Below are 26,321 nucleotides of genomic sequence, written 5' to 3' on the forward strand. Positions count from 1 at the left end.
TATTGGAAGGAACGGATTGAAGGGACTGTTTATGATAAGGAAGGGATTGATGGGACTGTCTATTGCAAGGAACGGATTGAAGGGACTGTTTATGGAAAGGAAGGGATTGATGGGACTGTCAATTGGAAGGAGGGGATTGAAGGGACTGTTTATGGGAAGGATGGAAGGGGCTGTTTATGGGAAGGGTGGAAGGTACTTTTTATGCAGAGAATATATTTAATATTATGGGAAAAAAGTAAAATTTTAGATTTTTTAAAAAATGTTTCAGGTTCTACGATTAACAGTTCTGGAGCATGAAAAATCAAATAAAAAGGTAGAAAAAGACAGATTGTTATTTGATTAGTACCTTTGCAACCCTTGAAATCTGAAATTCGTATTTTAAACACAGAATCGGAGAAAGGTTGGAATGGTACCTGGTCAAATAGTCAAAAATTAGAAAATTAGAGTTTGAAGGAGTAAACAGTTCCTTCGAACAAGACTGGGTTATTTTTGAAAATTTCAAACTTTTTTAAAGANGGGGTTTACAGCTGACAGAAAACTCCAGGTACAGGGTTAACCACTCTCTTGGTTGGGGTTTACAGCTGACAGAGAACTCCAGGTACAGGGTTAACCACTCTCTGGGTTGGGGTTTACAGCTGACAGAGAATTCCAGGTACAGGGTTAACCACTCTCTGGGTTGGGGTTTACAGCTGACAGAGAACTCCAGGTGCAGGGTTAACCCCTCTCTGGGTCGTGGTTTATAGCAAATACTCCAGTTCAGGTTTAAACACCCTCCAGATGGGGTTTACAGATGATAGAAAACTCCAGGTCCAAGGTTCAACACTATCCGGATGGGGTTTAGAGTTGATTTAGAACTCCAGGAGCAGGGTTAACCAGTAAACATGACTTAGAAAGACCATTTTCGAGTCGCCTTTGATGGATATCTTGGTAAAAGTGTGTATCAAAAATAAGCTGCACGATGTACAAGTATAAGGTTTTCATGAAAGAAAGCTTATAAGCGAACTTGAAGTCAATCAACTTTTTGTTTTACAATGTCTACAAAAAGAAAATGTTCACAATTGAAATAGAAGATGGGCGCCACCCTGCCAGCCTAGTACTTGAAAAAAGACAATTGATTTTAGATAGATAGATAATCAAGGAAGTTTTCATCAGAACCAAGGATTTTAGAATAATAAATTGCACTTATTTTATCGTTTTATGCCGTAGAGTTTATTTTTANAAGGGGGACTTTGTTGACTCAATAAAATCTTTGGTTTCCAGGGGGTTTTCAGGGATCAATCTGGAATTTTCTTGCGTTTGAAAGGCTTAAAAATGTAACTTTGAAAATGTTTATTCAAAGACGCATTTTCCCCCCAAAGTATTTCAGTATATGGACAATAAATGATTATAATCCTGATATCTTTTACTATAAAAATGTAATTTTTATTTATAGTCGGCATCATTGTATGTTTTAATTGAAATATAAACTTTATACAGGATGTTCCACGAAAATGTCAGAAGCAAGACGATTTGAAGCCGAATGTCGTCTTTGATTGAAATTTAATTAAAGAATTTAAATCTTCATTAATTATGAAAGCACAAAAAAGGCAGTGCAGGCCATATTTTGGAAATGGCAGGGTTTATTTAGAACAGATTTAGAATAGAATAAAACTATGGTTTCTGAGAAATATAAATGTCAGAAATACAATTCTTGGAAGTGCGTAAATAATTTGTATTTTTGTTTAGGTTCGGGAGGAGAGATTAGATCTCAAAGTAAGTTTTATATCATTTTATTTTTACACAATATTACGATCATACATGGTGGTCCACATCATGAATAGATCGTTTTCAATTTGTATTGGTAAACATACAGGGTTTTCCACAAAGGATGAGACTTTTTGACGTAGCTTTTCTTACACTGATAGTTCTCTTTAGCTTTAAACTTGTTGCTTTGTCAAATTATTTAGTAAAAGTACAAAAACTATAAGACCGAAGATAAAGTTTAAACCTCAGATCGTCAGAATCAAAGAGTTTTAGGTCGTCATTAAAGTTTTATCCTCTGTGAGTAACCCTGTAGGATAAAATCTAAAAACAAGTATATTTTAAAAGATTGACATGACTTAACCTATTCCAAAGTGAATCAGACATTCCTCTCTATGAATGAAGAGTCCCTTAAACTGATTGATGATGTTCAGGAAAGTGTAGAAGCTGAGTTGACCCAGCTGCTCGCTGACCGTCTTCAAATCTCTCTCAGGTCAATTCTAATGGAAAAAATTCAAAGATTTGACACTGGCCTCAAACTCTAATTTTCCAATCCTTTCATTTTGCAAACTGATATTTTATATTGATATTGATACATTCTCAGAAATCTAAAATTTAAATCTAACAAATTCAACTTGGAGCATTATTAGTCAAATGTTGATGAATGATAAGGTTTATCCAACAAATGTTGATGAATGATAAGGTTTATCCAACAAATGTTGTTGAATGATAAAGTTTATCCAAAAAGATTTGACGAATGATGCTACTTAGTGGAATTTGGCTCCGGTGCTTCAACAAATTTTGTTAAATGAAAATATTCTTATTTTTATATCTTTGCAACCTGCAACCTTTGATATATCGAACTATAGATTCTGTGAGATCCAATATCCTAAGTTGGAAAAATGTGAAAGGTTTATAAACCATCAGGTTGCAAAGATATAGGAATTAGAAAAATCAAATTTTAAGAATATTGTTTTCTGAACAGCGTTGGACTATTTTGCCTTACTTCCGTCACAACGGACATTTTAAAACTCAATAAACCTACTTTTTTTATTCAAATAAACAATTGTTCAAAAATAAAAATTTCTTAATTAACTTAATCCTAGATATGAACCTGAACCAGGGAGATTAACCCTTGGGGTTATGACTGCCAGGAAAAGATTAAAACTAAAAAAAAAAAATCTTTTTTCATTTAACGAATCAAAAATTAATAATTGACCCGATTGATTTTAATTGATTACTATTTTTATTTTTACAACGATTTCTCCAAAATTCTGGGTAACATTTGATATGTATTGAGAACAAAATCAATATACTTAAAGTTAAAAATTTTCATTATTAAAACTTTTTGAATTAAGTAAAAACCACTTTAACCCCAAATTTAAATACAGGGTATATCTGTACAAAAAATAAGATTTAAATGACGGCATGAAACGATTTGAAGATTGATTGTTGGTTTTTGCATTTAATCTTCCATTGATGGCAATAAGACAGAATCTAGTTTACAGCAGAAAACATTAAATATTAAAACAAAGACTGACAAATTTTATACTTACATCTCCAAATCTCATCCTTTGTGAGTGACCCTTATATTTTTTAAGATACAAAAGCTCAGTAGTATTATTTTTAATGTAAACTTTGTACTTATTAACTTTAAAATAGAAGGAATTTTTATTGAAGTCAGTTAATTCTCATGTTTACTGAGACACCACAAGGTTAAAAATCCTTATATTTATCGAGACACCCAGTAATTTAAAATTCCTGACTTCTTGTCTGTTTTGATCTGATGAACAATTAGAATCCTGTCAATACCAGTCCAGGATAGAGATGCAGGCATTCAAAATTAATTTTTTTAAACAATATTTTAAATAATTGTTGTTTTTTCTTGTTTTTGTGCCGAGCCAATATTAGTCTTTTTGATATTTCTGACAGAGCAAAATTCAATTTTAAATACAGGGTACACAGAAATTTAGTATATACACTTAAAGGGTCTGTCGACGTAATTTCAAAAACTCTCTACATTTAAAAAAAGGGTTGCATGTAGGGTGTGTAGCCAACAAAACGTTTTGCGAAAAAGTGCGAAATTTTTTGTACGCATTTAGCTAAGTTTTTGCAAAATTTCGCAATGCGAAAACGATGTGAAATTTTACGAAAAAAAAATTATGTATTCCCAAAATTTTTTTTAATGAATTTTCGCAAATTGTCTACGCAAATTTAAGATTAAGTTTTCCCCGTTTTTCAATTTGAAAATCGATAATTAATCAATTGTGATTCTCTTTAAAGTGATTTGCGAAATTATGCAGCAAAGAATTAAATTGAAGAACAGTTCATCTCTTAATTCAAGACAAAAAACAAAATATCGTCAAAAAGAAGAAAAGACTAAAGGGGGTTGCAGGCATGTAACGCTTTAACTTGAGGGTCAATGTTGTATAATATATACAGTTCCTTCAACCTTGTTTTCCTTCAAAGCTACAGAAAAGGAAATATAATATAATTTTTTATACAGGGTGTCCCACGAAACATGACAGTAGCAAGACGACTTGAAAGTCTTCTTAGAACATTGAATTTATTTGTTACATGCAGTCGTCAACCTACTTTCACATGTATACCATATAAAACAAAAACAACCAAATTTTCATAGTCCTGATATTCCAAAATGTGGTCTGCCTTTTTTGTGTTGTCTATTAATATTCTATTTTAGACGTTTATGTGAAAGTTACATTGTTCGAAGGAAAGCGGGTAATTAAAGCCAAGAAGACTCGACTCATTAATATAAGGTAAATTTATAAATTTATTGTTTAATCCTTTTAAAACATTTATTTGGAGGGGGGGGTCTTTATAAACTTATTAAATATGCAAAGATGAGTTACAAGGTGTCAGGGGGGGGGGGCACAATGCACAGGCAGCGAAGTTGTTTTCCACATTGACTTAACATATAGTGAGATTAATAAATTTGAGAATTTGAGGACCATATTGTGTCTGTTGCAAGATATGTATTTACTAAACAAGATTTGTTTTTATGAATTTTACTTGAGACTTCAGATTTTTATAAATGTTGAATACTAATTCCTAATATTATTGTTTTTACCAAAATATCTTAAAATCTTAACGTTAATAATCTCTTTACAGGAAAGGGGAAATAAACTTTTGAATAAATATTTTGTTTAATTTTAATGATTTGATAACACATCCAAAATTGTAAGAAATGTAACGTTGATTTTTGAATTTTTTCCTTTAACTAAAGTAATAATCTTCATCATTGATGTTGTTTTTATCAATTTTAAAATTGACAATATGTATTCAAAAATGTCAGTTCGTATAATATACATATGTGTTAAAAAATGCCCGTTTTTCGATTATAATTGCGTTAAAAAATTTCGCCTGCAGCGCTTCATTTCATAAATGTGAACCCCCCCCCTTTCAAAAATCTTTGATAGGGCCTGTCAAGGTTATAATGCAATGACAGTTATTTCAAAGGTGTACACATCTTTTGTACTGCAGTGTACTGTCTCTGGGTGGTAATGTAAACCCAAGACGACTGTCGAAGCCTGATATGGGATCCATCTTTCACATAAAAGATCAATGAAATATTATGGTCATAGGAAACTATTATGTGAATTATCAAAATTATCAAAATTTAATGCTTTTAACCTCCTCGGATACTTAACGAATCTATTCTTGTTTACAAATTCCGCCCAGAGAGAATTGGTTTCAATATGTACGCAGAGTATACGCAACTGCAAATAATTTTCCTTGCATTAGTACCTTGGGGCCTGTAGGGTGCCATGGGGGCCAAAGGGGGACGCCGACCTTGACAATGTTTCGAGGTTCATCTAGATTCGAGAGGGGGTCACAGTACGTCCCATGATTTGATATTACAGAATGGATTCAAATAATTACCTACCTATGTTTCTTGGGACATCCAGTATTTAATACAGTGAGACCCAAAAAACTTTGGATTTGGAAGACGACTGTTACCCAATTTTTATAAATTTTGACATGAAACTCAGCAATTGTGAAACTGTACACAAAGCAACTGGTAAAACCATTTGCATACATAAAATTACTAGAATATTGTCTTCTTATTCTATGATTTATGGGTCTCACTTTTTGATAATTCATTATGATATTTATATTCCCGTGGTAATCAGAAACTAGAAAAGAAATAAGACGACTTCTAGTTTTTTGGTTATCATTGTGTTATATATCTATAGTGAAGAAGTTTGTTTCAATGAGAGGTTTAGTATCCTTCTTCCTTCAACATTCCTAGACGGAGTCTCATGTGTGGTCAGCCTGTGTTCTAGGTAACAAGGGTGTCCCACGAAGCATGACTGTTCACAGTCTCTCAACTGTCAGGTTTCGTGGGACACCCTGTAGGTTTGCGTTCGTATAAGGCGTCATATTAAATCAGTTTTTTAGCATTCGAGTATTTTCGGTTTTCTAATGGATTCGACATAACCGACAAGGTCTAACATTTTTTAAAATTTAAATCTCTTAAAGCTGCGTTAAATACATGTCTTCAAATTTTGAACATTAGCCTTTTCCTCAGTGAAAAACAGATTTTTTAACATATTTTAAAACTTCTTAGATTTTAGGGGACATCTTGAACAAAACTAAAAAGTAATTTCAAATGACCCTTGCAGTGATAGAGTCCACTGCGGTAATCTTATAAGCGTTGTCTTATCAAGTTTAGTATGAATTAGATATCCATGTTTTCATTTTAAAAAATGTTTAATTTCATAAGTGGTTTCTTTGCTTACGTACAACTTTCGCTTTTTTGCTTCAGAAACAATGAAGATATTATCAAAATTAAGCCAGAAAACCCACGTTCTCTTTCACATTATTGATCAGATTAAACTTCATATTTGCACGAGGAATGAGGACGCCATGTTTTTAGTAAAAAAATGACTATGATGGGATTACAAAACTAGGAAACTAATTAATCTTATCTAAGACAAATCAGATTTCTTTCATAAAATTTACATTATTTTCTTCACATTATCAGAGGTAGTCATTAACTTGTTTATTTTTTAAAAGTTCTAGAAAAAATTGAAAAGTTTTACAAATTTAAAAATCGTTCATTCTAAATCCAAACATTACAATGTCAAATTTAAACCTTAAGCGCCGCAAATATTTAAAAAAAAATAAACTAAGAAACTACTTGTTATCCACGTGTGGTATTATTTCGAAACGATTTATTCCTCCTCTCCAGTCTCCATTGTATCCATTTTTTATTTTTGTTTCATTTATCCTTCATTCTAGGCAAAATACTAACACACACACACGTACAATTTCGAAGTTGTGCATTTTTACACTAAGCACCAGAAAACTCTGGAATAGGAAGACGACTTTTAGACTCAAGTTCAGATTTTAAAAAGTTCAATGTACATCTATTTAGAAATATTTGAGTCAACTCGTTTTATAAATGATTTTTAATCTACTAGTAAAACTATTTGCTTTGTAACAACATCTAACACAATACATAGTTTTTTGCCTTAATGTCGTCTTTCTATCCCACTGTTTTCTGGTTTTCACTTTATGATTATTGATTTAATATTCAGGTCTGCGCTAGGAGTTAAGCAAGTGCTTGGAAGAAGTTCCGTTGGTCCGTATGCTTTCTGTAGTGGGCTTGGTTTAGAACAGTGGCAGGCAGGCAGTTCAAACAGTCATCAAGCAATAATAATTTATCTATCAACTAATCAAAATTAAATGCACATTAATTAATAAATTATTTAAAATTCAATACAATTCAAAAATTCAATGAATAAATCTAAATTAAAAGGCAAATAAATTGATTAAAATTCAATGCAAATAAATCAACCAATAACTTAAGATTTAGTGCAAACTAATCGATCAATTAATTAAAATTCAATGCAAATTAATTAATCAAAATTCAATGAAAACCAATTAATCAAAATTCGATGCAAATCACAATTAGTTACAAACATAAACTTTTCTCTTTTTCTTTTTATAATTTTTTGTCTGTTGTTATTTTTTACAGAAAAAAATATTTATAAATATTTTAGGTTTTTGGCATTTCAGATTTTTCAAAAATATGTAACTATTTTCAAAGCAGTATGCTCAATAAGTTTGTTTTTATAACATTATGTAATGTTTTTTTTCCGACAAAACTTAACCAAAACGATCGTCAAAATCGTTTAAGGTAGAGGTCTGTAAAGTCACTTGTCAGAGACAAATTTGTGCAATTGCATAGAAATGAAGCTTTCCCATAAAATATAAAAATAAATATAAAATATAAGATTCTTTCAGATCAGGTTTAAAGCATATTAAAACCTCAATGTTTAAAACGGATCTGAAAACGATGACCACTGTTTGACTTAAAATATGCTCGTCCAAAATTTTGATTTGTAAATTATGAAAATAATTGTTTTCCCTCATTTAGAATAAAAAACTACGCTTTTTCTATTAATTTGAACATTTGAGGTTGTTTGACTTAAAATATGCTCATCCAGAATTTGGATCAGCTATTGACAAGTAAATTATGAAAATAAATTTTTTCAACATTTTGAATAAAAACTATTTGAACTGATCTGTTACTTAATTCTCCTGCAGGTTTCTTCAACACAATTTGATAAAAATGTTAACCATTTTTTGGGCAACTCATTAGGGTAATTACGATTAATTAACTAATAAAATAATCGAAATTTAGTTGATCCAAGTATATTAAAATGGATTAACAGAACAGTTCGAAAACTATAGCAAGGAAAATATGCGCGAAATATCTTGGAAGTTTAGTAAGAAAACTTAGTAATAAGAAAAAAACATGTTTATTCTACATCTAATATTTATACAATAATCTAGTAGAAAGTATAACATTCTGACGTCTCAAATTTTACATAATAATATGAAATTGAGATGTTGAGTTTTGTCATTATTTTAATATTAGATGTCCATACGGTTAACTGACTAGATTTGAGAGTATTAGGTTTACATGAAAATCTAAATATGAAATTGGAACTGAAATTTTGCTCGCCAAGTTTTCCAGGTTACTTTAGCTTGCAATGACGATCCTCTGAAATATGGTTGAATTCAAAATATTATGTAACCTTCTACATTACACCTATACAACATATTCACACGAAGGGTTAAATAGTGAAGACAATATTGAAGTGAAGCTGCGACAAAAATTGCACGAAGAATGTTATCTAGTTGAGTCTTAAATGGATAGTCATCTAAATAATATGCACAATGATTAAATAAATATATAGGGTTAAACAACTAAGAATTCATATAAAAACAAATGAAATTTTTGGTCCTCCTGGTACACTCATTTGATGTTTTTGAAAAATTATCAATCTAATTATCTTGCAAATGGCAAGATTTAACTTTATGTGAGTGTAATTCTTTGAAGGTAACCCTTAACTAAATTATAAAAATTGTTAAACTATGATGATTTTGATTTGATACGCGAAATTAAACTATAATTTATATAAGAATGAATATTCAACATAGGATGAATCTTGGCAATTTTCTCTTTCCAGTTAGATAAATAGGATGTTTTAAAGGAACATTATAGGCCCATTCTAGGCATATCTATCATGAAGTGCTACTGGAGTTACAGTAGTATATAGGTTCAGGTTTAGGAGAAATCTCTATCATGAAGTGCTACTGGAGTTACAGTAGTATATAGGTTCAGGTTTAGGAGAAATCTCTATCTTGTAGGACTGCAGGAGCTACTGTAGTATCTAGGTTCAAGGTTTAAGAGAAATCTCTATCTTGAAGGACTGCAGGAGCTACTGTAGTATCTAGGTTCAAGGTTTAAGAGAAATCTCTATCTTGTAGGACTGCAGGAGCTACTGTAGTATCTAGGTTCAAGGTTTAAGAGAAATCTCTATCTTGAAGGACTATTGGAGCTACAGTAGTATCTAGGTTCAAGGTTTAAGAAAAATCTCTATCTTGAAGGACTGCAGGAGCTACCAAAGTCCACATGTAGATCGCGAAGCAGAACCAAGATGAAATAATCTTCACCCAGACAGCTGACATGTTGGAGGAGATAGTTTCTAAAGGAAAATAGAAAAATAAGAATAATCGGGATTTAACTAATTAGAAAGATTCTCAAGCCTGATTTGAGAATTTAAGGTTGATTTTAATTATTATTATTATAATTATTACCTATAGAGATATCCTTCCCAGGAGCATACCAGTTGGTAAGGGTCATCATGACGTAGAGGGTAGCCAGGGCGAACATCAGGTGGAACATTGACCAGGAGTAGTGGACTCCATCATGCTCGGAGTCAGAGGAACCTAGGACAATACTTTATGAATAGGAGAGGTCGCCGAACTAGCCGGTTCAAATTCTAAATCACCGACTCAAATCCTCATGAATCTTAAACTTTGAATCGGTGATTCAAATTTAAACAGATAGGTAGCTCAAATTTATTAAATTAGATCCCTTGACAATTAATTAAAATGTTAATTTAGGGTAATTTCACGTGACCCTCCTTCTAAAAAATTCACAACTGTATCCATAAAAACATTAAAAACTTGTCAGTAATAAACTCCTTTTAAGCTATAAAAACAAATAAATCTTCCACATTATTGATCCAATAAAGACGTAAAGGGTACCATTGTAAATCGGTCAGAGTCCTCTTTATTAAGAAGGTCATATAAAAATACAACGACATTATTTATATCAGGTTATATTTATACAAATGCGATGAACTAAAAGATAAATTTGAAGTAAATATTGTTGTGACAATTTTTCCTTCGTAACTATTCCATTGTCAACTTTGCATTATTGATGAGAATTATTTTTGCTGATGTTATTCATGTCTGCCGAACAATGAATATTTTCCCACCCTCGGGCGCTCGTGATGATAAAAAATATAATTTAAAAAAGAAAATTAATTTGATATTGATTAATTGATTTCATGGTTAAATCCAACCTGAAGATTCTCCCTCATTTACTGAACTACTCTCAGGGTCGGTCAGATGAATAGTATCCGTCATAGTTAGTCTAGCAGCCTGCTCAGTAGAACTAGTCCTAGAGTATACATAGTTAGTTTAGCAGCCTGTTCAGTAGAACTAGTCCTAGAGTACACAAAGTTAGTCTAGCAGCCTGTTCAGTAGAACTAGTCCTAGAGTATACATAGTTAGTCTAGCAGCCTGATCAGTAGAACTAGTCCTAGAGTATACATAGTTAGTCTAGCAGCCTGTTCAGTAGAACTAGTCCTAGAGTATACAATAAACATAGTTAGTCTGGTTAAATTATATTACCTAATGCTAGAGTAGAGTACACAGCAGAACCAAACAATCAACCCAATGATACCGGCAGTATCCATACTAGGACTACTTCCATCCTCGCCCTTTAATCAAAACAAATCAAATCACAAGTTTCAGGGATAGCTCAAGACTTCAGTAGTGGAACAAAATTTCAAGTCCTGGTTATTCAGCCCAGGCATCTTTGTTTAATAAAAGTTTAAGTTTCTTTTTTTTTAAATTGCTAACTTAAAAATAACTTTTTGCTCTCAAAATCCAAACCTCAACTGTTTGAAAAAAGAGAGAATTTATAATTTTTGAGTCTGAGTGGGTTTAGTATAAAATTAAGAAAAAAAGATGAAAACTAATTTGAAAGCTCTTCTTAAGGTAAGAAGAAATTTAAGGACCAAGATCTGGATCCATTTTTTTTCATGGCAGATCCAGTATCCGGATCCACATAACAATGAAATGAATCCTAAGCACTTGTTACCTCGGTGTTGGTCTGGGTTTTATTCCCGAACACAAGCTCAGCCAGATCCGGTTTACAACCTAGTTCCAGGGGACATTCAAATATTGATTTCACACAAAAGGCAAACCACATTTAGGAAAATCCAAGAATAGGGGAACTTGAAAATGGAAAATGACAAGCCCCTACTTATAAAGAAATTGTGAATTATCGCATGTCATGACTAGTGGTACACTTGTAAAACCCTTTATTTTCTAATTACAAGTTTATGTCAAAGTAATGTTAAGTGATTCTCCGTTTAAAGAGTTTGATGCCCGATTAACAACAATAAAAAAGAAAAAAGAAGATATCCTTGTTTGTTTAATTTCCTTCATAATTGAGTAAATTGTCAAGAATGAATAAGGTATCCAAGCCCTATGCCTGATTAACAACAATAATAAAGAATAAAGAAGATATCCTTGTTTGTTTAATATCCTTCATAATTGAGTAAATTGTCAAGAATGAATAAGGTATCCAAGCTTTATGATTATTTTCAATTGTAGGTTGTCTATAAAAACAAACTTGTGGATATAACCAATAGATACACAATGAAGAGTCAAACACTTTCTAAAAAAGGAAATCGTTGATATCTTCCTTATTGTTGCTTAGATTTAGATAAAGGTTTAAAGGGAACTGTTGAGAATAGTACATACAACTTTTTACAGTCTCTTCAATTACAACTGCCCCCTGCCTGGGTCAGGTTGGTTGGACATGGCGGACCAGGTAAGGTAGATGATGTACAGAGACACGAAGCTGGACTGGAGTAGACCAGAGTTAGGTTGATGTTCCTAAACAACATCTTCTTATTTTTCTTTTTAAATTTGATTTGTTTTGACATTATTCATTTGACAAATTTCTTTTTTTAAAGGTTACAAAACTTTCTTGTTTTTTCTTTTCTTTAATTATTCAAGTTTTTGGTTTGTATTATTCATTGGATAGCATTTTTATTTATGTTTTTGCTTATATCTGTAATATTATAGGACGAACTCCAGATGATGCCAAAGTTTTAGCGAAATATATTGCCTGTATTTTCTTTCAGGATCCAATTTGGAATTATGGTTTGTTTGTTTGTTTTCAAATTTTTCATTCTAACATTCTGCCAAATTTTGGCCCTGACAGAAAATATAGACAAAAACAACCTAAAGCAACCCAAAGATGACCCAAAAACGACCCGAAGATGACTCAAAGACGACCCAAAGAGGAACCAAAAACGACCCAAAGACGAACCAAAAACGAACGAGTCTTAAGGATTGTTTTCCATTATTTTTATGAAACAAATATTACAAAGTTTATTAAAAGCAAACCTAAACTTAAAACAGTTTGAAAATCTTGGAAGTTATATCAAAAGTTTTTAAAAACCATTAAAAACCCATTTACAATATTGACGTGAATTAACCTGTACAATTGGTAGAACTGAAGTTATAGAGAGGATAATGCAGAGGAGCATATTCAAGGAGATAAAGAACTCATGCAGTTTACATTGTCCATGTACAGTTCCTAAAAATATACATAAATGTACATAAATTATAAACATTCAAGGAGAAAAAGATCTCGTGTAGTTTACAGTTCCTAAAAGAAAAGTTATGCTGTATAATGTCCATGTACAGTTCCTAATAGTAAAGATATGCTGTATGTTTTCCATGTACAGTTCCTAATAAGATATATGCTGTACAATGTCCATGTACACTCAGCACCTAATAATAGAGATATGCTGTACAATAAGGATGAAAGATTTTTCACAAATTTGAAATAACAAATATTCAAGGAGATAAAAACTCGTACAGTTTACAGTGTCCATGTACAGTTCCTAAAAAAAGAGAGGTATGGTGTACACTGTACACTGTGTATAAGTGATTGCTTATCTATCTGTCCGTTTGTATCCAATAAACTTAAAAACGACGGAACCGATCGGACCCAATTTTTTTGTGGAACCTCACAGGACCCCAGGGAAGGTTTATGGATGGTTAAAAAATCGGGTTTTTTTATAATCCACAAAAAAAGTCAATAAATCCGCATATTTTAATTTGTTATTCTTTAATAAATAAAGAAGGGAAAATGCCGCAGATAGAACAACAATAAAAAGTTAATATCGAAGATGGGTGCGATGGAAGCCTAGTAATAAAATATAAAGTGTTAATTACCAGTATAGTATGAGTAGGCTAGGATGATGGAGATGAAGGTTGCGAGGTAGAAAACACCGGTGAAGGCCAGAAGTGCGTAGAACCAACGCTGATCCTGAATTAAGTTAAATAATAATAAACTGAGGTGTAGGAATTAATGAACTAGTTTAACTAGGTAGGTATATTGCTAATTGAACTACTTGTCCAGTTCAATCTTGGCCACAATAAAGTAGTTCTATCTGACATAGTCAAATTACTCCTTGCTTTGTTAAAGGACAGTTATGATGATCAAAAATTCTTTTTATTCATCTTAAAGAATAAATTTTATATATATACATATTAAAAACGTGTAATCTTTATGTACACAATGACTGAGACCTGAAAAAAAACGTACTCTTAATGTACACATTGAATTGTATATGAAAAGACGTGTACTCTATGTACACAAAACTTGTACTTGAAAAAACGTGTATTCTATATTTACACAATGGCTGGTACAAGAAATAACGTGTACTGTTTATGTACACAATGACCTGTACCTGAGAAGCCGAGTACTCCGCCTGCCATGATTCAGCCCAAGAATGCGCGAAGTCGATGATAAGCACAAGTTGTATGATAATGAAGAGCATGCCTCCAATAAGTCCAACATACATCCAAGTGGGTCCGAACCCACCGTGAGGAATAAAGAACGCGCCAATACATCCTGGAAAGTTAATTTTTAAAAACTGAACTATTTCTAAAAATCAAAGCATGTAATTCAAATAAGAAAAGTTCAAGTAAAACATTTTTGACCAGTAGTCGGCGTTTTTATCAATAAAATAAACACGACTTTTTTATTTAAGCTTTGATTTCTAAGTAGCTTTTTTCAATTTACAAGTTTACAAGTAAACAAAAAAAAGAAGCTGCTAATTGACAGCTTCTCTTTGTTTCCATGTTTATGTGTATCAATGCTGTTTGAATGTTTGATTGGCATCAAACTTAAAATCGAAAGTCGTCTTCATTGTATTGAGATATACTGGAAATGAAACATACAATATACATTATACAAGAGACTACCTCCGATGATAAGAAGATACTTCACTCCCCAGAATCCATTTTGTAATCCAGCTCGGGGATCCCTGAAATCCAGAGAAATATATTTTTTAGAAAAAAAATTTTTTCCTACACCTCTTGAAAAATCCCACCTCCTAATCATAACAGATATGTTAATGCTAAAGTGGGGCGAAAGATAAGAAAATTTGTCTGCTCAATTCGGAAAATTATTTGAGTGGAAATATAAATATTAAAGAAGTGCAAAAACTTACCAGTTGATATACAATTTATATCCCAATTCTTTGTTGCGTCCCATTTTTTTCCAGGGGGGGGGTGTGATCCCGTTATTCCCTATGATAAGTCGTCATTTAATACCTGGATGTCTTGACCTTCAGCATGAGAACGGCCATCACCAGGAAGAACAGAGTCACGACGAAGCATATCCTTAAAATTATTCATTAATCCTATATTCCTTGACTTGGGTCAATTTCATCTATATCTATATAAAGTAGTAATCTCTGTTTTGTTTGTTAGTATGCCCGATCATAGCCTAGGAACCCCTTGACTGATTTGCCAAAATTTTGACTGAAAAACTCTTCAGAACCAGGGGAATGTTCTATGCTAGGTTTAAAACGTCCAGTTGAGTCAAGTTTTCAGGCATGGTATTACATAAAGTAGTAATCTCTGCTTTACTGTATGTCAGATCAGAATTCATTAACCCCTACAACGATTTGCCTCAAATCTTGTTCTGAATTTGGACTTCAAATTTTAATACGATAAGGTTGACTTATATAGAGAAAATTTGGTTCCAAATAAAAAAGTTTAGCGTTTAAATATCCTACATTATTAAGTTATTATTTGAATTGACGTCGGACTTATTGAATATCGAGTTGAACTTTGTATACAAAGTAGGAACTACTTCTCTTAACTGTACACTCTCGTTCTATTAAAGAATTAGTTCAACTATTCATTAATTCCCACCTCTGAATCCCATTAACTTTTTTTAACCGGATCTGTATACAATACAAACAACAAATACAACTTCATAAAACTAAATTTCAAAATGCTTAAATAAGTTCAAAAAGAGGACATTTTCTTTTTGTACCTGTACACAGCAAGGTATCCAATTGCATCATCGCATTTGATTTGAACACTAGTTACCCCTAGGTCAGCCATTTTCTGCATCATAGCTGAGGTCACTGAACCAATATTCAAATTATTATTAACAATTGTCTATGTTGGCCTAAAAAATATTTTCCTGAGTCCCATTCATTGAAATACAATCCTGCCATAAACTTTATTTTATTAGTTTTTGCAAAACTCTCCTTAATAACTCCGGAAATTGTCCATGGAATTTGTTAGAAAATTAGAACTTTAAAGCTTTGAAAAATAAGACTTACGCGCCCTTCTTTCATACTTTTCCACAAAAAAATCGATTATTTGAAACCAATTAAATTTAGCATTACAATCTTTTTCACAAATCCTTTCTAGCAATTGATAAATTTGTTTGAATTTGATTCCTGAATGTGACTCCTCACAGAATGGGAGCTTGGTTAGCCAGTCCTGGATCCCCGGGGCCAGCATCAGGCAGGACACCACCAGGGTGACCAGCAGTAGGAAACCGTACATTATCCTCGACGCTGTAGAGTTCTATAATATTAGAGACTGTAGAGTTCTATAATATTAGAGACTGTAGAGTTCTATAATATTAGAGACTGTAAAGTTCTATAATATTAGAGACTGTAGAGTTCTATAATATTAGAGACTGTAGAGTTCTATGATATTAGAGACTGTAGACTGTAAAGTTCTATAATATTAGAGACTGTAGAGTACTATAATAATAGAGACTGTAGAGTTCTATAATATTAGAGAATGTAGAGTTATATAATATTAAAGAGTGTAGAGTTGTCTCATATTAGTGACTGTAGACTGTAAAGTTCTATAATATTAGAGACTGTAGAGTTNGCGCACACCCAGCTGTACAAGCTGTTGAAGTAAAGCAGCAAGCCAGACTGGTAAGGCTTAGAACCCCACCCATCCTTAAAATAAATACGTTAGATGCATGCTTATACTTCAAAATCTCTTGACATGTTTATGCTCCACTTGCTCTTTTTATAATGCCTGGACTTCTTTAACTCAGTTGCAAAAAATAACAAGATTTTAATTGAAGTTACAAAGATATGTTTTTAGAAACAATCTATTTAAAGAGTACACTTCTTGAACACAATTATCTCACAACAATATTTTAGAGAGTGCTGCAAAAGATATCTAAGGTTACCATTAAATATAACGCAATTTTTTGCTAACCTATATATTAATCTATATTACAAATAAAGTTGATNTAGGGTTCCATGTAGTAGTTTCAGGTAATCTATTTATTTTATTTAAAGAGAATCGCTGGGGTTGTTCCTGGCCCCAGGCAATCCCACCCATCAGCACTCCCCCTTATGATAATAAAGGAATATACCTTAAAATCTTATATGGTTGAACACAATGATAAACTGAGTTATAGTAGTACGAATTTGACGTGTACCCTATAAAAGGACCAAGTAACAAACTAAATAAAGGGAACCCAAAACTCTAAATTAGAGTAAAAGTTTTTTACTTTTACTTTAAGAGGTTTTCGGAATAAATCGATTGATTTCTACTTCTTCTTGCAAGATTAGAAATGAAGGACAATACCTTATTCTTCGATGTTTCTTTGTTTAACTAATTCTGTTTGAAGCTAGAACAGATTTTTTCAAAAATTCTGAATTACAACGCAATTAATTCGTATGGGAGAATCAGCTGTTTAATCAATAACAAAGAGAATTCAAAGACGACCTGTTATTGATGCCAAATCAATGGAACTACGAACTAAACGATCAATAATTAATCGAAAATGGAGCAGTTTTTTAAAAATCAATTAGACGAATTAGGCATAAATATGGATAGAATTTTTATTCGACTTTTTATTTCTTGTTTAATGTTGCAATGAAACAAACAAGAATAAAAAAATTCAAAGTTTCAAAATAAAGACGACTGGAATTTTTCGCTAAATCCGTTAAAATTTGCGGCAAATTTGAGTTTATGCGCATTACGAAATCTATCGCTATCAGTCTAATAATTCCAATTAGACATAAAATTCATAACGTTCATTTTTCCCTCCCAAGATTGTTTTTATGCTTAGCTAATAAATGAGGAATTAAATAAAAGGAGTCCGTCTTAGTATATGATTTTTGTACCCCGGCCACCCCTCCTATCAATTTTGCACACATGCATGGTCACTAATTTTCAGCAAAATTATTATTCATTTATTATTATTTTAGGGTTAGGTTCAGCCATTTTCTGGGTCGAACGTTGTGGCTAGGACAGGCTAGAGGGGCCTAGCGCTGCGGTTAGGAGGCCGAGCGCCGCGGCTAAGAAATGTTAGGGGGCCGGGCGCTGCGCCCACATGACCAATTATATCCATGTGTTACATGTGAGATCCATGTTCAAAATTGANTACACTAGGAATTTTCGATTTAAGTATTCACCAAAGGCAAACTATTGTTTAGTCATTGTGGATGGTTGAATGGTTTTCACTTAGAAATTCGAGCTTTTTGGTTAAAAATCCAGATAAGATTGAGTAAACTTCAAAAGTACTATTTTTTCCTAATTATTATTTATTGTAGAAATATGTATTTATATTTATTTATGCTGATGTGGTTAAACTGTTATGTATTCAGCACTAAAGTGTGGGGTCCAGGTAAATGTTTTAAGTTAATCATTATTTTGTTTTCTGGCCTCGTTACAACACATGCCTTCCCCCCGCCCCTCTACGGTTCCCTCCAATGGGGTAAGAAGGTGAAATGTCAGGAGCTACATTTTAGAATTCGATTTTTATTTTGTAACTACTAGATGTTTTATTATTCAATTTTTTTTGAGTCCGGCCCCCCTTCCCTCCGCACCCCCCTCCCATCAAATTTGTACTTGCATCTTATATGTAACTCATGGCCGCAGCGCCCGGCCCCCAGCCTTTCCTAGCTTCAGCGCTCGACCCTGAAATTTTATTCTCCTTAGCTAATTCTTCAGTATTAATAAATGGACACTAATATTCATGTTAAAATTACTTAAAATCGAGGTCATGTACAAAAGTTATAGGGGACGCGAAAATCTGTCACATAGGGCTGAACTCAATTCTCTTGCCCAAGTCTATGATTTACAACAATTAAGAACATTAATTAAAATCCAAGTCGCTCGTACGTATTTGGACCTCGAAATTTGCAAGATTTGCCAGTTAACAAGATTTTTTTGTTGAAAATACAAATTTTCCCAGGTCTAAACCCGTCTCAGATATCTCTTCCTTGTCGATACTTCTTCGTCCAGCTGGAGGACGAGGCCGGGGTTAACATTACCACAAAGTTGGAGGACAGTATAGAGGTTAGGGGACTCGTCTCATAATCTAGGATCTGGATCTCTTGGATCCGCAACCTTTTGGCTTCATCAGGATCCAAGGGAAAAATACCAATAAAAACTATAGAAAATAAAACTGTTTGCCACAGAATATGAACTGTTGAACGAAAAAGAAAGATTGTTCAAAAATTCTTTATTTCTGAATAATTTTTTTTAGGTTATAACATAAAAATGAGCGAAGAAAGAGAAAAAATTCTTCATTTGCAATAAAACCTTAAAACCCTAAAGAAATGTTCATGATATATGGATCCTTTTTTTCTGGATCGATCCAGGATCTGGTTCCGCATGAAATGAAATGGATTCTAAGCACTGATCTAAATTTATCGTGATAATGATTAATAAAATGTAAATTACTTGTTGAGCCTTTAAATATTTTGAAACATTTCCACTCTCGGAAATTACATTTGAACTGAGAGTTGCAGTATATTTTCTCAAAAAATCATTTTTTTTACCAGAAGATTTATCATTATTTAGGGTTTTATTTTTAAACTAATGGTTTTTAGTGGAAAATCAAAGAATTTTAGGCATAAAGTATCAAAAGAATAACAAAGGTTGACGTTCAATTTTCCTTTCCCCCTAGAAATCATCGAAAATCATCTCGCCCNTGATTAAGGTGCTTGTGGAGGGGGATAACACTGCTATCCCTTTTAGAGCCTTCTCTGAGATATTTAACAAGAATAACGGGTTCTTTATTGTCAGATATAAGGTAATAAATATAGTTACCAAGGGGTTCAAAAGCAAGAGGGCCAGTTAAAAATAAATAATTGAATTTTATAATATTTTTTCTTCTAATCCCTCCTCCTCCTTGCTTCTTTAACTAGAAGTATTATTAATATACAAGCAAAAAAAAGAAGATAACAAATTTATTGTTTTCATATATTTAAATAGATTTGCAAGGAGATATTCGTAAAATCTGAAGATGTTTCTTAATTTCGAAATTTTCTCACATAAGTTGACATGTTTTCCAAGAATAAATAAAAAATTTAAGAACAGAAAATAAAGAACACATTTAACTGAACTTATTTTACTGTAAGATAAGCACTTTATTCTAAAATTGTCACTATTATTAATAATTTTGTCGGACACAAAAACTGAATTGACACTTGTGACGTCAGCATACAGCTGTACTGAGAGTGTACAAATTCTACGTTGCCATCTATTGTACTTGAATCTATTTAATTTTTACATTGTATTCTTAAATAGGTGTATCATGCTTGCGATAATGTACGGATACAAGTACTCGTGAATGGAAGCTTAGTGTACGGTCCTATTTATGTACAGGGAACTGTACAACCAGATCACTGTAATTGTCCAGAGGTAAATGTCTTGCCTTATTATTGCTATTGCTATTGCTATTGCTATTGCTATTGCTATTGCTATTGCTATTGCTATTGCTATTGCTATTGCTATTGCTATTGCTATTGCTATTGCTATTGCTATTGCTATTGCTATTGCTATTGCTATTGCTATCTAAGTATCATGTCCTATAGGCTATTTTACGTCTACCTCCACAAGTGTTGAGCTCCTAAACACTTACCCTTGTCTGTTTTGGTTTTACCCTAAAATATTTAGATAAATCTGAGAAAATAAACAGAAATTAACGACAACGGATTGAAATCTTGTCAGAAAGCATTGATTGATTTATTCTCAATATTTCAGGGAGATTTAAAGAGTATAGGGTTCTATAATATNATCCCACCAGATGATAAAGGATCTTGCTCCCTGGTCCAATGGGGTCAAGTTTGCTGAAAAATTGGCGAAAGCTGAGAAATTATTCGCAAATCCCGGAGCACATGCCTGGTGTCATTATGTAATAAAGGTAGTCAAACAAGTTTGACAAAATTATTAAAGGGATTGCAGGAAAGTTTAACGAAATTTGAAGGATATTAAAGGGACTGTATGCACATGTTTCAGACGACCCTCCATGCAAAGAACCTGATTCAAAACTGCACATTTGAAGCTTTTATCTGATCAATACTAAGGAAGATACTATTTTTTTAGGTTTAAAAGTGTCTAATTCTGATAATTCCAGTATGCTTTCCTGCAGTAGAAATGCCTTAGTCACTTTTGTAGAGAAAAAAAAACAATTGAAACATTACTAACTTATTCTTACTTGAGCTGGAAAAGCTTTTAAGGGTACTGTTGTGAATCGGGCATTGTTATCTTTGCTTGGAAGGTCACTTGACATTACGCTTACAGTCCCTTTAATTTGTTATAAAGACTGTCGTTATAAATTCAAGTATTCCCGACGGACAACATTTGTTTCTTTACAAGATCAATAATGTGGAATATTAAATTAAATGGAATCTATATATATAAAGTTGTAATCTCTGTTCGTCTGTTTGTTTGTCCGATCATGACTTAGGAACCCCCTGGGCCGATTTCCCTCAATTTTTGAATGGAGAACTAGGGAGACCAAATGGGCTGACATTTTTTGAGAAAACCCATGGGCACCCTGGGGGTAACATTTTTTTTTCAATGTTTGAAATTTTCAAAAAATTTCCACGGGCAACGCGGGGAACTTTCGCTAGCATTAAATAAAGGGAATATTACAACTCAAAGAAATAATAAACATTGTATTAATAAAAAATTGTAAAAGTATAGATTGATCGTTCCTTTTTTTCTAGGATAATCGTATTTATCGTAAATGCTACGGACAACATGTTGGTTTCTCTATGTTTTGGGATTCTGTACTAGGCTGGTTTACTCGGCACACTAACCTGCCTGACCTGGAGATTATGGTCAACCTAGGTAGGATGTATACAGGGGTGTATATTTTCTCGAAAAATAATTCCCCCCCCCCTAACTTCGAAAATAATTTTTCCACAGACGTTATTTTTTTTAGGGGTTTATTCTTTGAATTTAGGAAAATAAATGATTTTTTGACGAAAATTAATGAATTTTTAGGTAAAAAGTATCAAAAAGACTGATGTCCAATTTTACCCTTCCCCCTCCAGAATCATCATGAATCATCCCCCCCCGGGCCGGGGGGGAGGGGAAGTTCGAAAAATATTCACCGCTATTATTATGGTTATATCGTTATATCGTTATATCGTTAAATCGTTAAATCGTTATATCGTCAATCGTCCAATCTCCATCGTCCAACCTTCATCGTCAATCGTTCATCGTCAATCGTCAATCGTCAATCGTCCATTGTCCATCGTCCATCGTCAATCGCCAATCGTCCATCGTCCATCGCCAATCGTCAATAGTTATATCTTAAATCGTCAATAGTTATATCGTTATATCGTTATCACACTTAAAATATATTGTTCAGGTGACTGGCCCCTGATTAAAGAGAAGAATTCTGATATCCCGATGTTCTCCTGGTGTGGTAGCCAGGATACACAGTAAGTTGAACCTGCCCCACTTACCCTTTCCCCTTTAAATGTTGGTCAAGAAAGCCCAAATGAAATTAAATATTAGTTTTAAATCAGCCTTTTCTCATTCCTTTTTTGGAAAAAAAACGGGTCGCCCAAAAAGGATTTTTTTTTCAGGGGCACCCTACATGTTTCATCTCTAAAGTTGTTATTATAGGGAGGGAGGGGGGCTTGAACTCCAAGTCTATTAGTATGCAAGTCTTTATCTACTTAGTCCTTTAAAAAAATTTGTCGCACACCCTACCCTCTTTCCCACCTATGGATAATAAAGGTTTAATATATAAAAATATATCTTTCACAATATCAAATAAAGGTTTAAAAGGTAATGTTGGGAAAACATGGTCACTTGGAACAATGTCAAGAACATCTTAAATTAATAAGATATTTTTGAATGATTAGATGGGAAGAAAAGGAGGAGAAAATGTTCTGGAAAGGAAGAGACAGTAGGAGGGAAAGATTAGACCTCATCAAAATTTCTAGAAAGGAAATTTCAAAATATTCAGTTTTTGGCCATTTTTTTATCTAAGCATAACAGAGATGACCACTGACCAGCGACCATAACGGTAGAATCAATTCAAAACGAATAATTTAAACAAAAGTTTATGTTAAAAATTCTTTGGAAATTTTGAATCCCTTGTATATTTGAAACTGTCAATTCCTAAAATTCTAAGAAAGAAAGACCAATGTTGAAAGTATGTGACAGTACAAAATATACACTTCTAATGCAAAATAAAGACGTCAAGAGACCTTATTGGGAATCTGTTTATTTCAAACCTTTGCTGGAATTAGAGTGTTTACAATTAGGTTTACTGAAATTAATTAATTGCTGTTTTGATATTTGCAGGCGTGGGGGTAATTTTTCCAGTGTACTATTGAACTGGGTTTATATTAATCTATATTTTTATGAAAAATCATTCCCCCCCCCCTCTCAAAAATAATCCTTCCCCCCCTCGGATTTTTCTTTTCTTAAAGGGGAGTCAAATTTTTATATAAAATAGTAATCTCTGTTTGTCTGTCTGTTTGTATGTATGTCCGATTGTAAGCCTCAAATTTTGATTGGGGAAATCAGTGCAATGACGGGAATGTTAGTTGGCAAATTCTAAATTATATTTATTTTCCCTCCAAAATAATTATTTTACCTCAAAAATACATTATTTTCCCTCCAAAATAAATTATTTTACCCCAAAAATAAATTATTTTGCCTCCAAAATAAATTATTTTACCCCAAAAATAAAAAAATATTTCCCCCAATTCAGCGAAAAAACCATCAAATTTAAAAAATCAACTTTATGGGGTAAAAAATAAGGGAGGAGGGGGTTATAATTTTTCAAAAATAAATTATTCAAAAATAGATACAACCACAGCACTGAGCAGTGAGCGGCGTAGATAGCACTATATTAAAAGATATTTTGATTATTGACCTAGCAGCACCCCGAACTTATCAATGCCTCCATCACCAACTGGTTCTTCTTCCGGGACGAGATGGAAGAGTACGGAGGGAGGAGCAGTCCTGTTCCTTTCTTCTCATTCTTTAATTATAAATATCAGCTCAATATTGATGGAACAGTCGCAGCATACAGGTAGAATATACAGGGAGTCCAAAAAGGGGGTTTTAAGCCTTTTTTTGCGTTATAAAGCATCGAATTTGGGCCTCAAGGTTTAACTTGTAATAATTTTTTTTTTATTTTCTTTGTTTTGTACCTTAATTTATTTATTTTTTAATGCTGGTAGAATTCTCAGTTTCTTTTTTAACTTTGGTCTAAACATGTAGAAAGTAGAAAATATGTAGAATCAATATTATTTGCCTGCGGATCCGAATCCTGGATCACTCCTTTTATAAATGGATTTTAAGTCGGACCACACTCTATATGTCTATTTCATTTTGATTTTCAAAAAACAAATTACGATTTTTTTTTTGTTGACTGTCAAGAGATTTCCCTTCCATTTTATTTCTGTTGCACAAATATATAGAAGAAAACAAACAATTTTAAACAGAGTTAAGTTGACATCTCAGATTTAACAACAGACTTCAAAACGATGCTCAATAATAGTGGTGAGCTGAAAGTTTGTCGAATCGAGGAGTTAGAGAGATTTTTATTTTATTTTGACCGTACTTGTAAGGACTGCTGAGATCTAGTTATATACAATCTTAACAAACACAAATATCCTGAACCAGGTCGAAATTTTCTTGGCCGGACTTGGGAAATCATCATAATTCAATATTTGCAGTCATAAAACGTCAGACCAAAACTAAGACCGAATTTAAATTATTTAAACTTTATCGCCCAACTACCTCTTCAATCACCGATTTCAAGGTTGAGTCTCATGAGGATTTGATTAAAAACTTTTAAACTTAACGGCGGAAGGGAGTTCAGCGACCTCTCGCGATTCAATAATTTGTTCCCTAATCCTGTATGTGCCTGATATATTCAAACCAAATGTTCTGACAAGACAAGCAAAACATGAAGCTATGACTTATTTGTCCGAAAAGTGAATGAAGAAAAAGTTTGGGCGTATACGATGGNTGAAGGGGATGGAATTTGTCGTAAAAACGGTAAAATACATGACTCAGGGTCTGAATTGGATCAACACACCAAGGAAAAATGTATTGTTGTGTTCATGCATAATCCTTAACTTTATAAATTAAAACAAAAATATCTTCTTAGAACAAATTATTCTGTTGTGCAGGATCAGATTTTGTGGGCTAAAGCTAATGATGATAAGGTTCTAGAAATCTCTAGAAACGCCCAACAGTTTGTTCTAGACAACCTGCTCCCCCATCAGGTGCTCTGCTACCACGCCCACCTCTTAAACCTGTGGGCGGGACTTCTCAGGAAATCCTCTGTCTACTCCAGCCATAAATTTGCAATGTTAGAGCTTGAACTGACTTTAACGGCTTTTATATAGTTAAAAGCTAGATGTCCTGTTCTATTTTAGTTCTAAACCAGTTTAAAATCTCATCTAAGCTTTTTGCTAGAATATTTCTTCAACAAATAGCATTATTATGAAATCATGATCTCCAACTGTAATTGCATTATTGCCATTGACATTTAACAACTAGTCTTACTAGTCAGTTATCCTGTTAAACGAAGAAAACTCGTGTGTTTTTTGTTTTCTCACTCAAATTTTTCCATCATCTATATATATATAGTAGTAATCTCTTCTTGTATGTCATAACTCAGGAACCCCTGAACGGATTTGCCTCAAATTTTGATTTGATGAACTTGGTAGAACCAAGGTAATGTTCTTAGCTTTGCTCTTAGCTTTAACTCTATAAAGAAAACTTAATTTCAAGGCAAAGCTGGGTTCCCAAGCTAGTATTACCTATTATTTACACAAAGCATTTATATTTCGAGATTAAAAAGATTATATAAAGGGATTGTACCAGAGGGATTTCAATGACCCTCCATTTTAAAAGTGATAAATCTGCAAGGGCTCCCTTAAAACCGATGATATATGTAACATAATGTAAATAGAAACTTATGTCGAGTTCCCTTTTTTCATTTTTGTATAAATCCACCAGTCTCTTTTATAGAAAACCACATTAAAACACATTTGCTTAGACAAGGGTTTGAAAGGCAGATTTTGAAATTCTTAAAATGTAGGGTTAGCTTAAATTATTTCGTAATTCCTTTTGATACCGTTGAAACTAAAACTATGTTACAAAATAGTACAAGCCCAAGTGAATACTCATAACCTTCGATTATAATTGTAAAATCAACTATGCATTGTTTCACCTGTGATATATTATACATGTTTGTGCCTTTTCGAATGATTTTTTTTTCTTTTCTCTTAGTTTGTGTGTTGATTGGTTGATTGCTTGAGTATTGTGTATATTGTCTTATTGGGAAAACTGTCTCAGTTACTTTCAGGGTCTTATACAGGAGTTTT

General features: G+C 32.8%; 4 protein-coding genes and 1 long non-coding RNA gene across 6 annotated transcripts; 3 read left to right on the plus strand and 2 right to left on the minus strand.

Annotated features, from left to right (window-relative positions):
• Positions 1-580: 580 nt before the first annotated feature.
• On the plus strand, positions 581-7,487 carry LOC111712148 (synaptotagmin-15). Its single transcript, XM_023486687.1, has 8 exons — positions 581-598; positions 1,726-1,752; positions 2,175-2,233; positions 2,847-2,894; positions 3,539-3,573; positions 4,442-4,517; positions 5,955-6,044; positions 7,302-7,487. Exons 4-8 carry the CDS (start codon positions 2,884-2,886, stop codon positions 7,447-7,449), a joined length of 360 nt encoding a protein of 119 aa, XP_023342455.1. The 5' UTR covers positions 581-598; positions 1,726-1,752; positions 2,175-2,233; positions 2,847-2,883; the 3' UTR covers positions 7,450-7,487.
• A 1,025-nt stretch (positions 7,488-8,512) lies between these two features.
• On the minus strand, positions 8,513-16,296 carry LOC111712152 (serine incorporator 3). 2 transcript variants are annotated; one of them, XM_023486696.1, is made up of 13 exons: positions 16,137-16,296; positions 15,722-15,815; positions 14,992-15,060; positions 14,641-14,702; positions 14,124-14,287; positions 13,606-13,699; positions 12,861-12,961; positions 12,156-12,252; positions 11,450-11,508; positions 10,978-11,066; positions 10,647-10,744; positions 9,874-10,005; positions 8,513-9,761 (listed from the first exon to the last, which is right to left on the minus strand). In XM_023486696.1, exons 1-13 carry the CDS (start codon positions 16,243-16,245, stop codon positions 9,640-9,642), a joined length of 1,290 nt encoding a protein of 429 aa, XP_023342464.1. In that variant the 5' UTR covers positions 16,246-16,296; the 3' UTR covers positions 8,513-9,639. The 2 variants fall into 2 exon arrangements, with proteins under 2 accessions (XP_023342464.1, XP_023342465.1); XM_023486697.1 differs by lacking the exons at positions 8,513-9,761; positions 9,874-10,005; positions 10,647-10,744 and adding an exon at positions 10,839-10,932.
• A 312-nt stretch (positions 16,297-16,608) lies between these two features.
• On the minus strand, positions 16,609-17,414 carry LOC111712153 (uncharacterized). The gene is made up of 2 exons (XR_002767396.1): positions 17,299-17,414; positions 16,609-16,655 (listed from the first exon to the last, which is right to left on the minus strand). It is a non-coding gene; the product is annotated as an uncharacterized LOC111712153 (long non-coding RNA).
• A 785-nt stretch (positions 17,415-18,199) lies between these two features.
• Positions 18,200-20,367, plus strand: LOC111712154 (KDEL motif-containing protein 1; the record flags this gene model as incomplete). Its single annotated transcript, XM_023486698.1, is given in 4 exon segments — positions 18,200-18,343; positions 18,914-19,017; positions 19,664-19,756; positions 20,254-20,367. Coding segments are annotated over 4 exon segments (381 nt in total), but the record flags the coding sequence as incomplete, so codon positions are not given.
• A 381-nt stretch (positions 20,368-20,748) lies between these two features.
• On the plus strand, positions 20,749-25,614 carry LOC111712158 (KDEL motif-containing protein 1). Its single transcript, XM_023486704.1, has 6 exons — positions 20,749-20,869; positions 21,678-21,801; positions 22,328-22,400; positions 22,830-22,914; positions 23,859-24,010; positions 25,073-25,614. Exons 1-6 carry the CDS (start codon positions 20,753-20,755, stop codon positions 25,335-25,337), a joined length of 816 nt encoding a protein of 271 aa, XP_023342472.1. The 5' UTR covers positions 20,749-20,752; the 3' UTR covers positions 25,338-25,614.
• The last annotated feature ends 707 nt before the right edge of the window (positions 25,615-26,321 follow it).

The sequence above is a fragment of the Eurytemora carolleeae genome, unplaced genomic scaffold, assembly GCF_000591075.1.
Source record: "Eurytemora carolleeae unplaced genomic scaffold, Eaff_2.0 scaffold1237, whole genome shotgun sequence".
Taxonomy (NCBI): Eukaryota; Metazoa; Arthropoda; class Copepoda; order Calanoida; family Temoridae; genus Eurytemora; species Eurytemora carolleeae.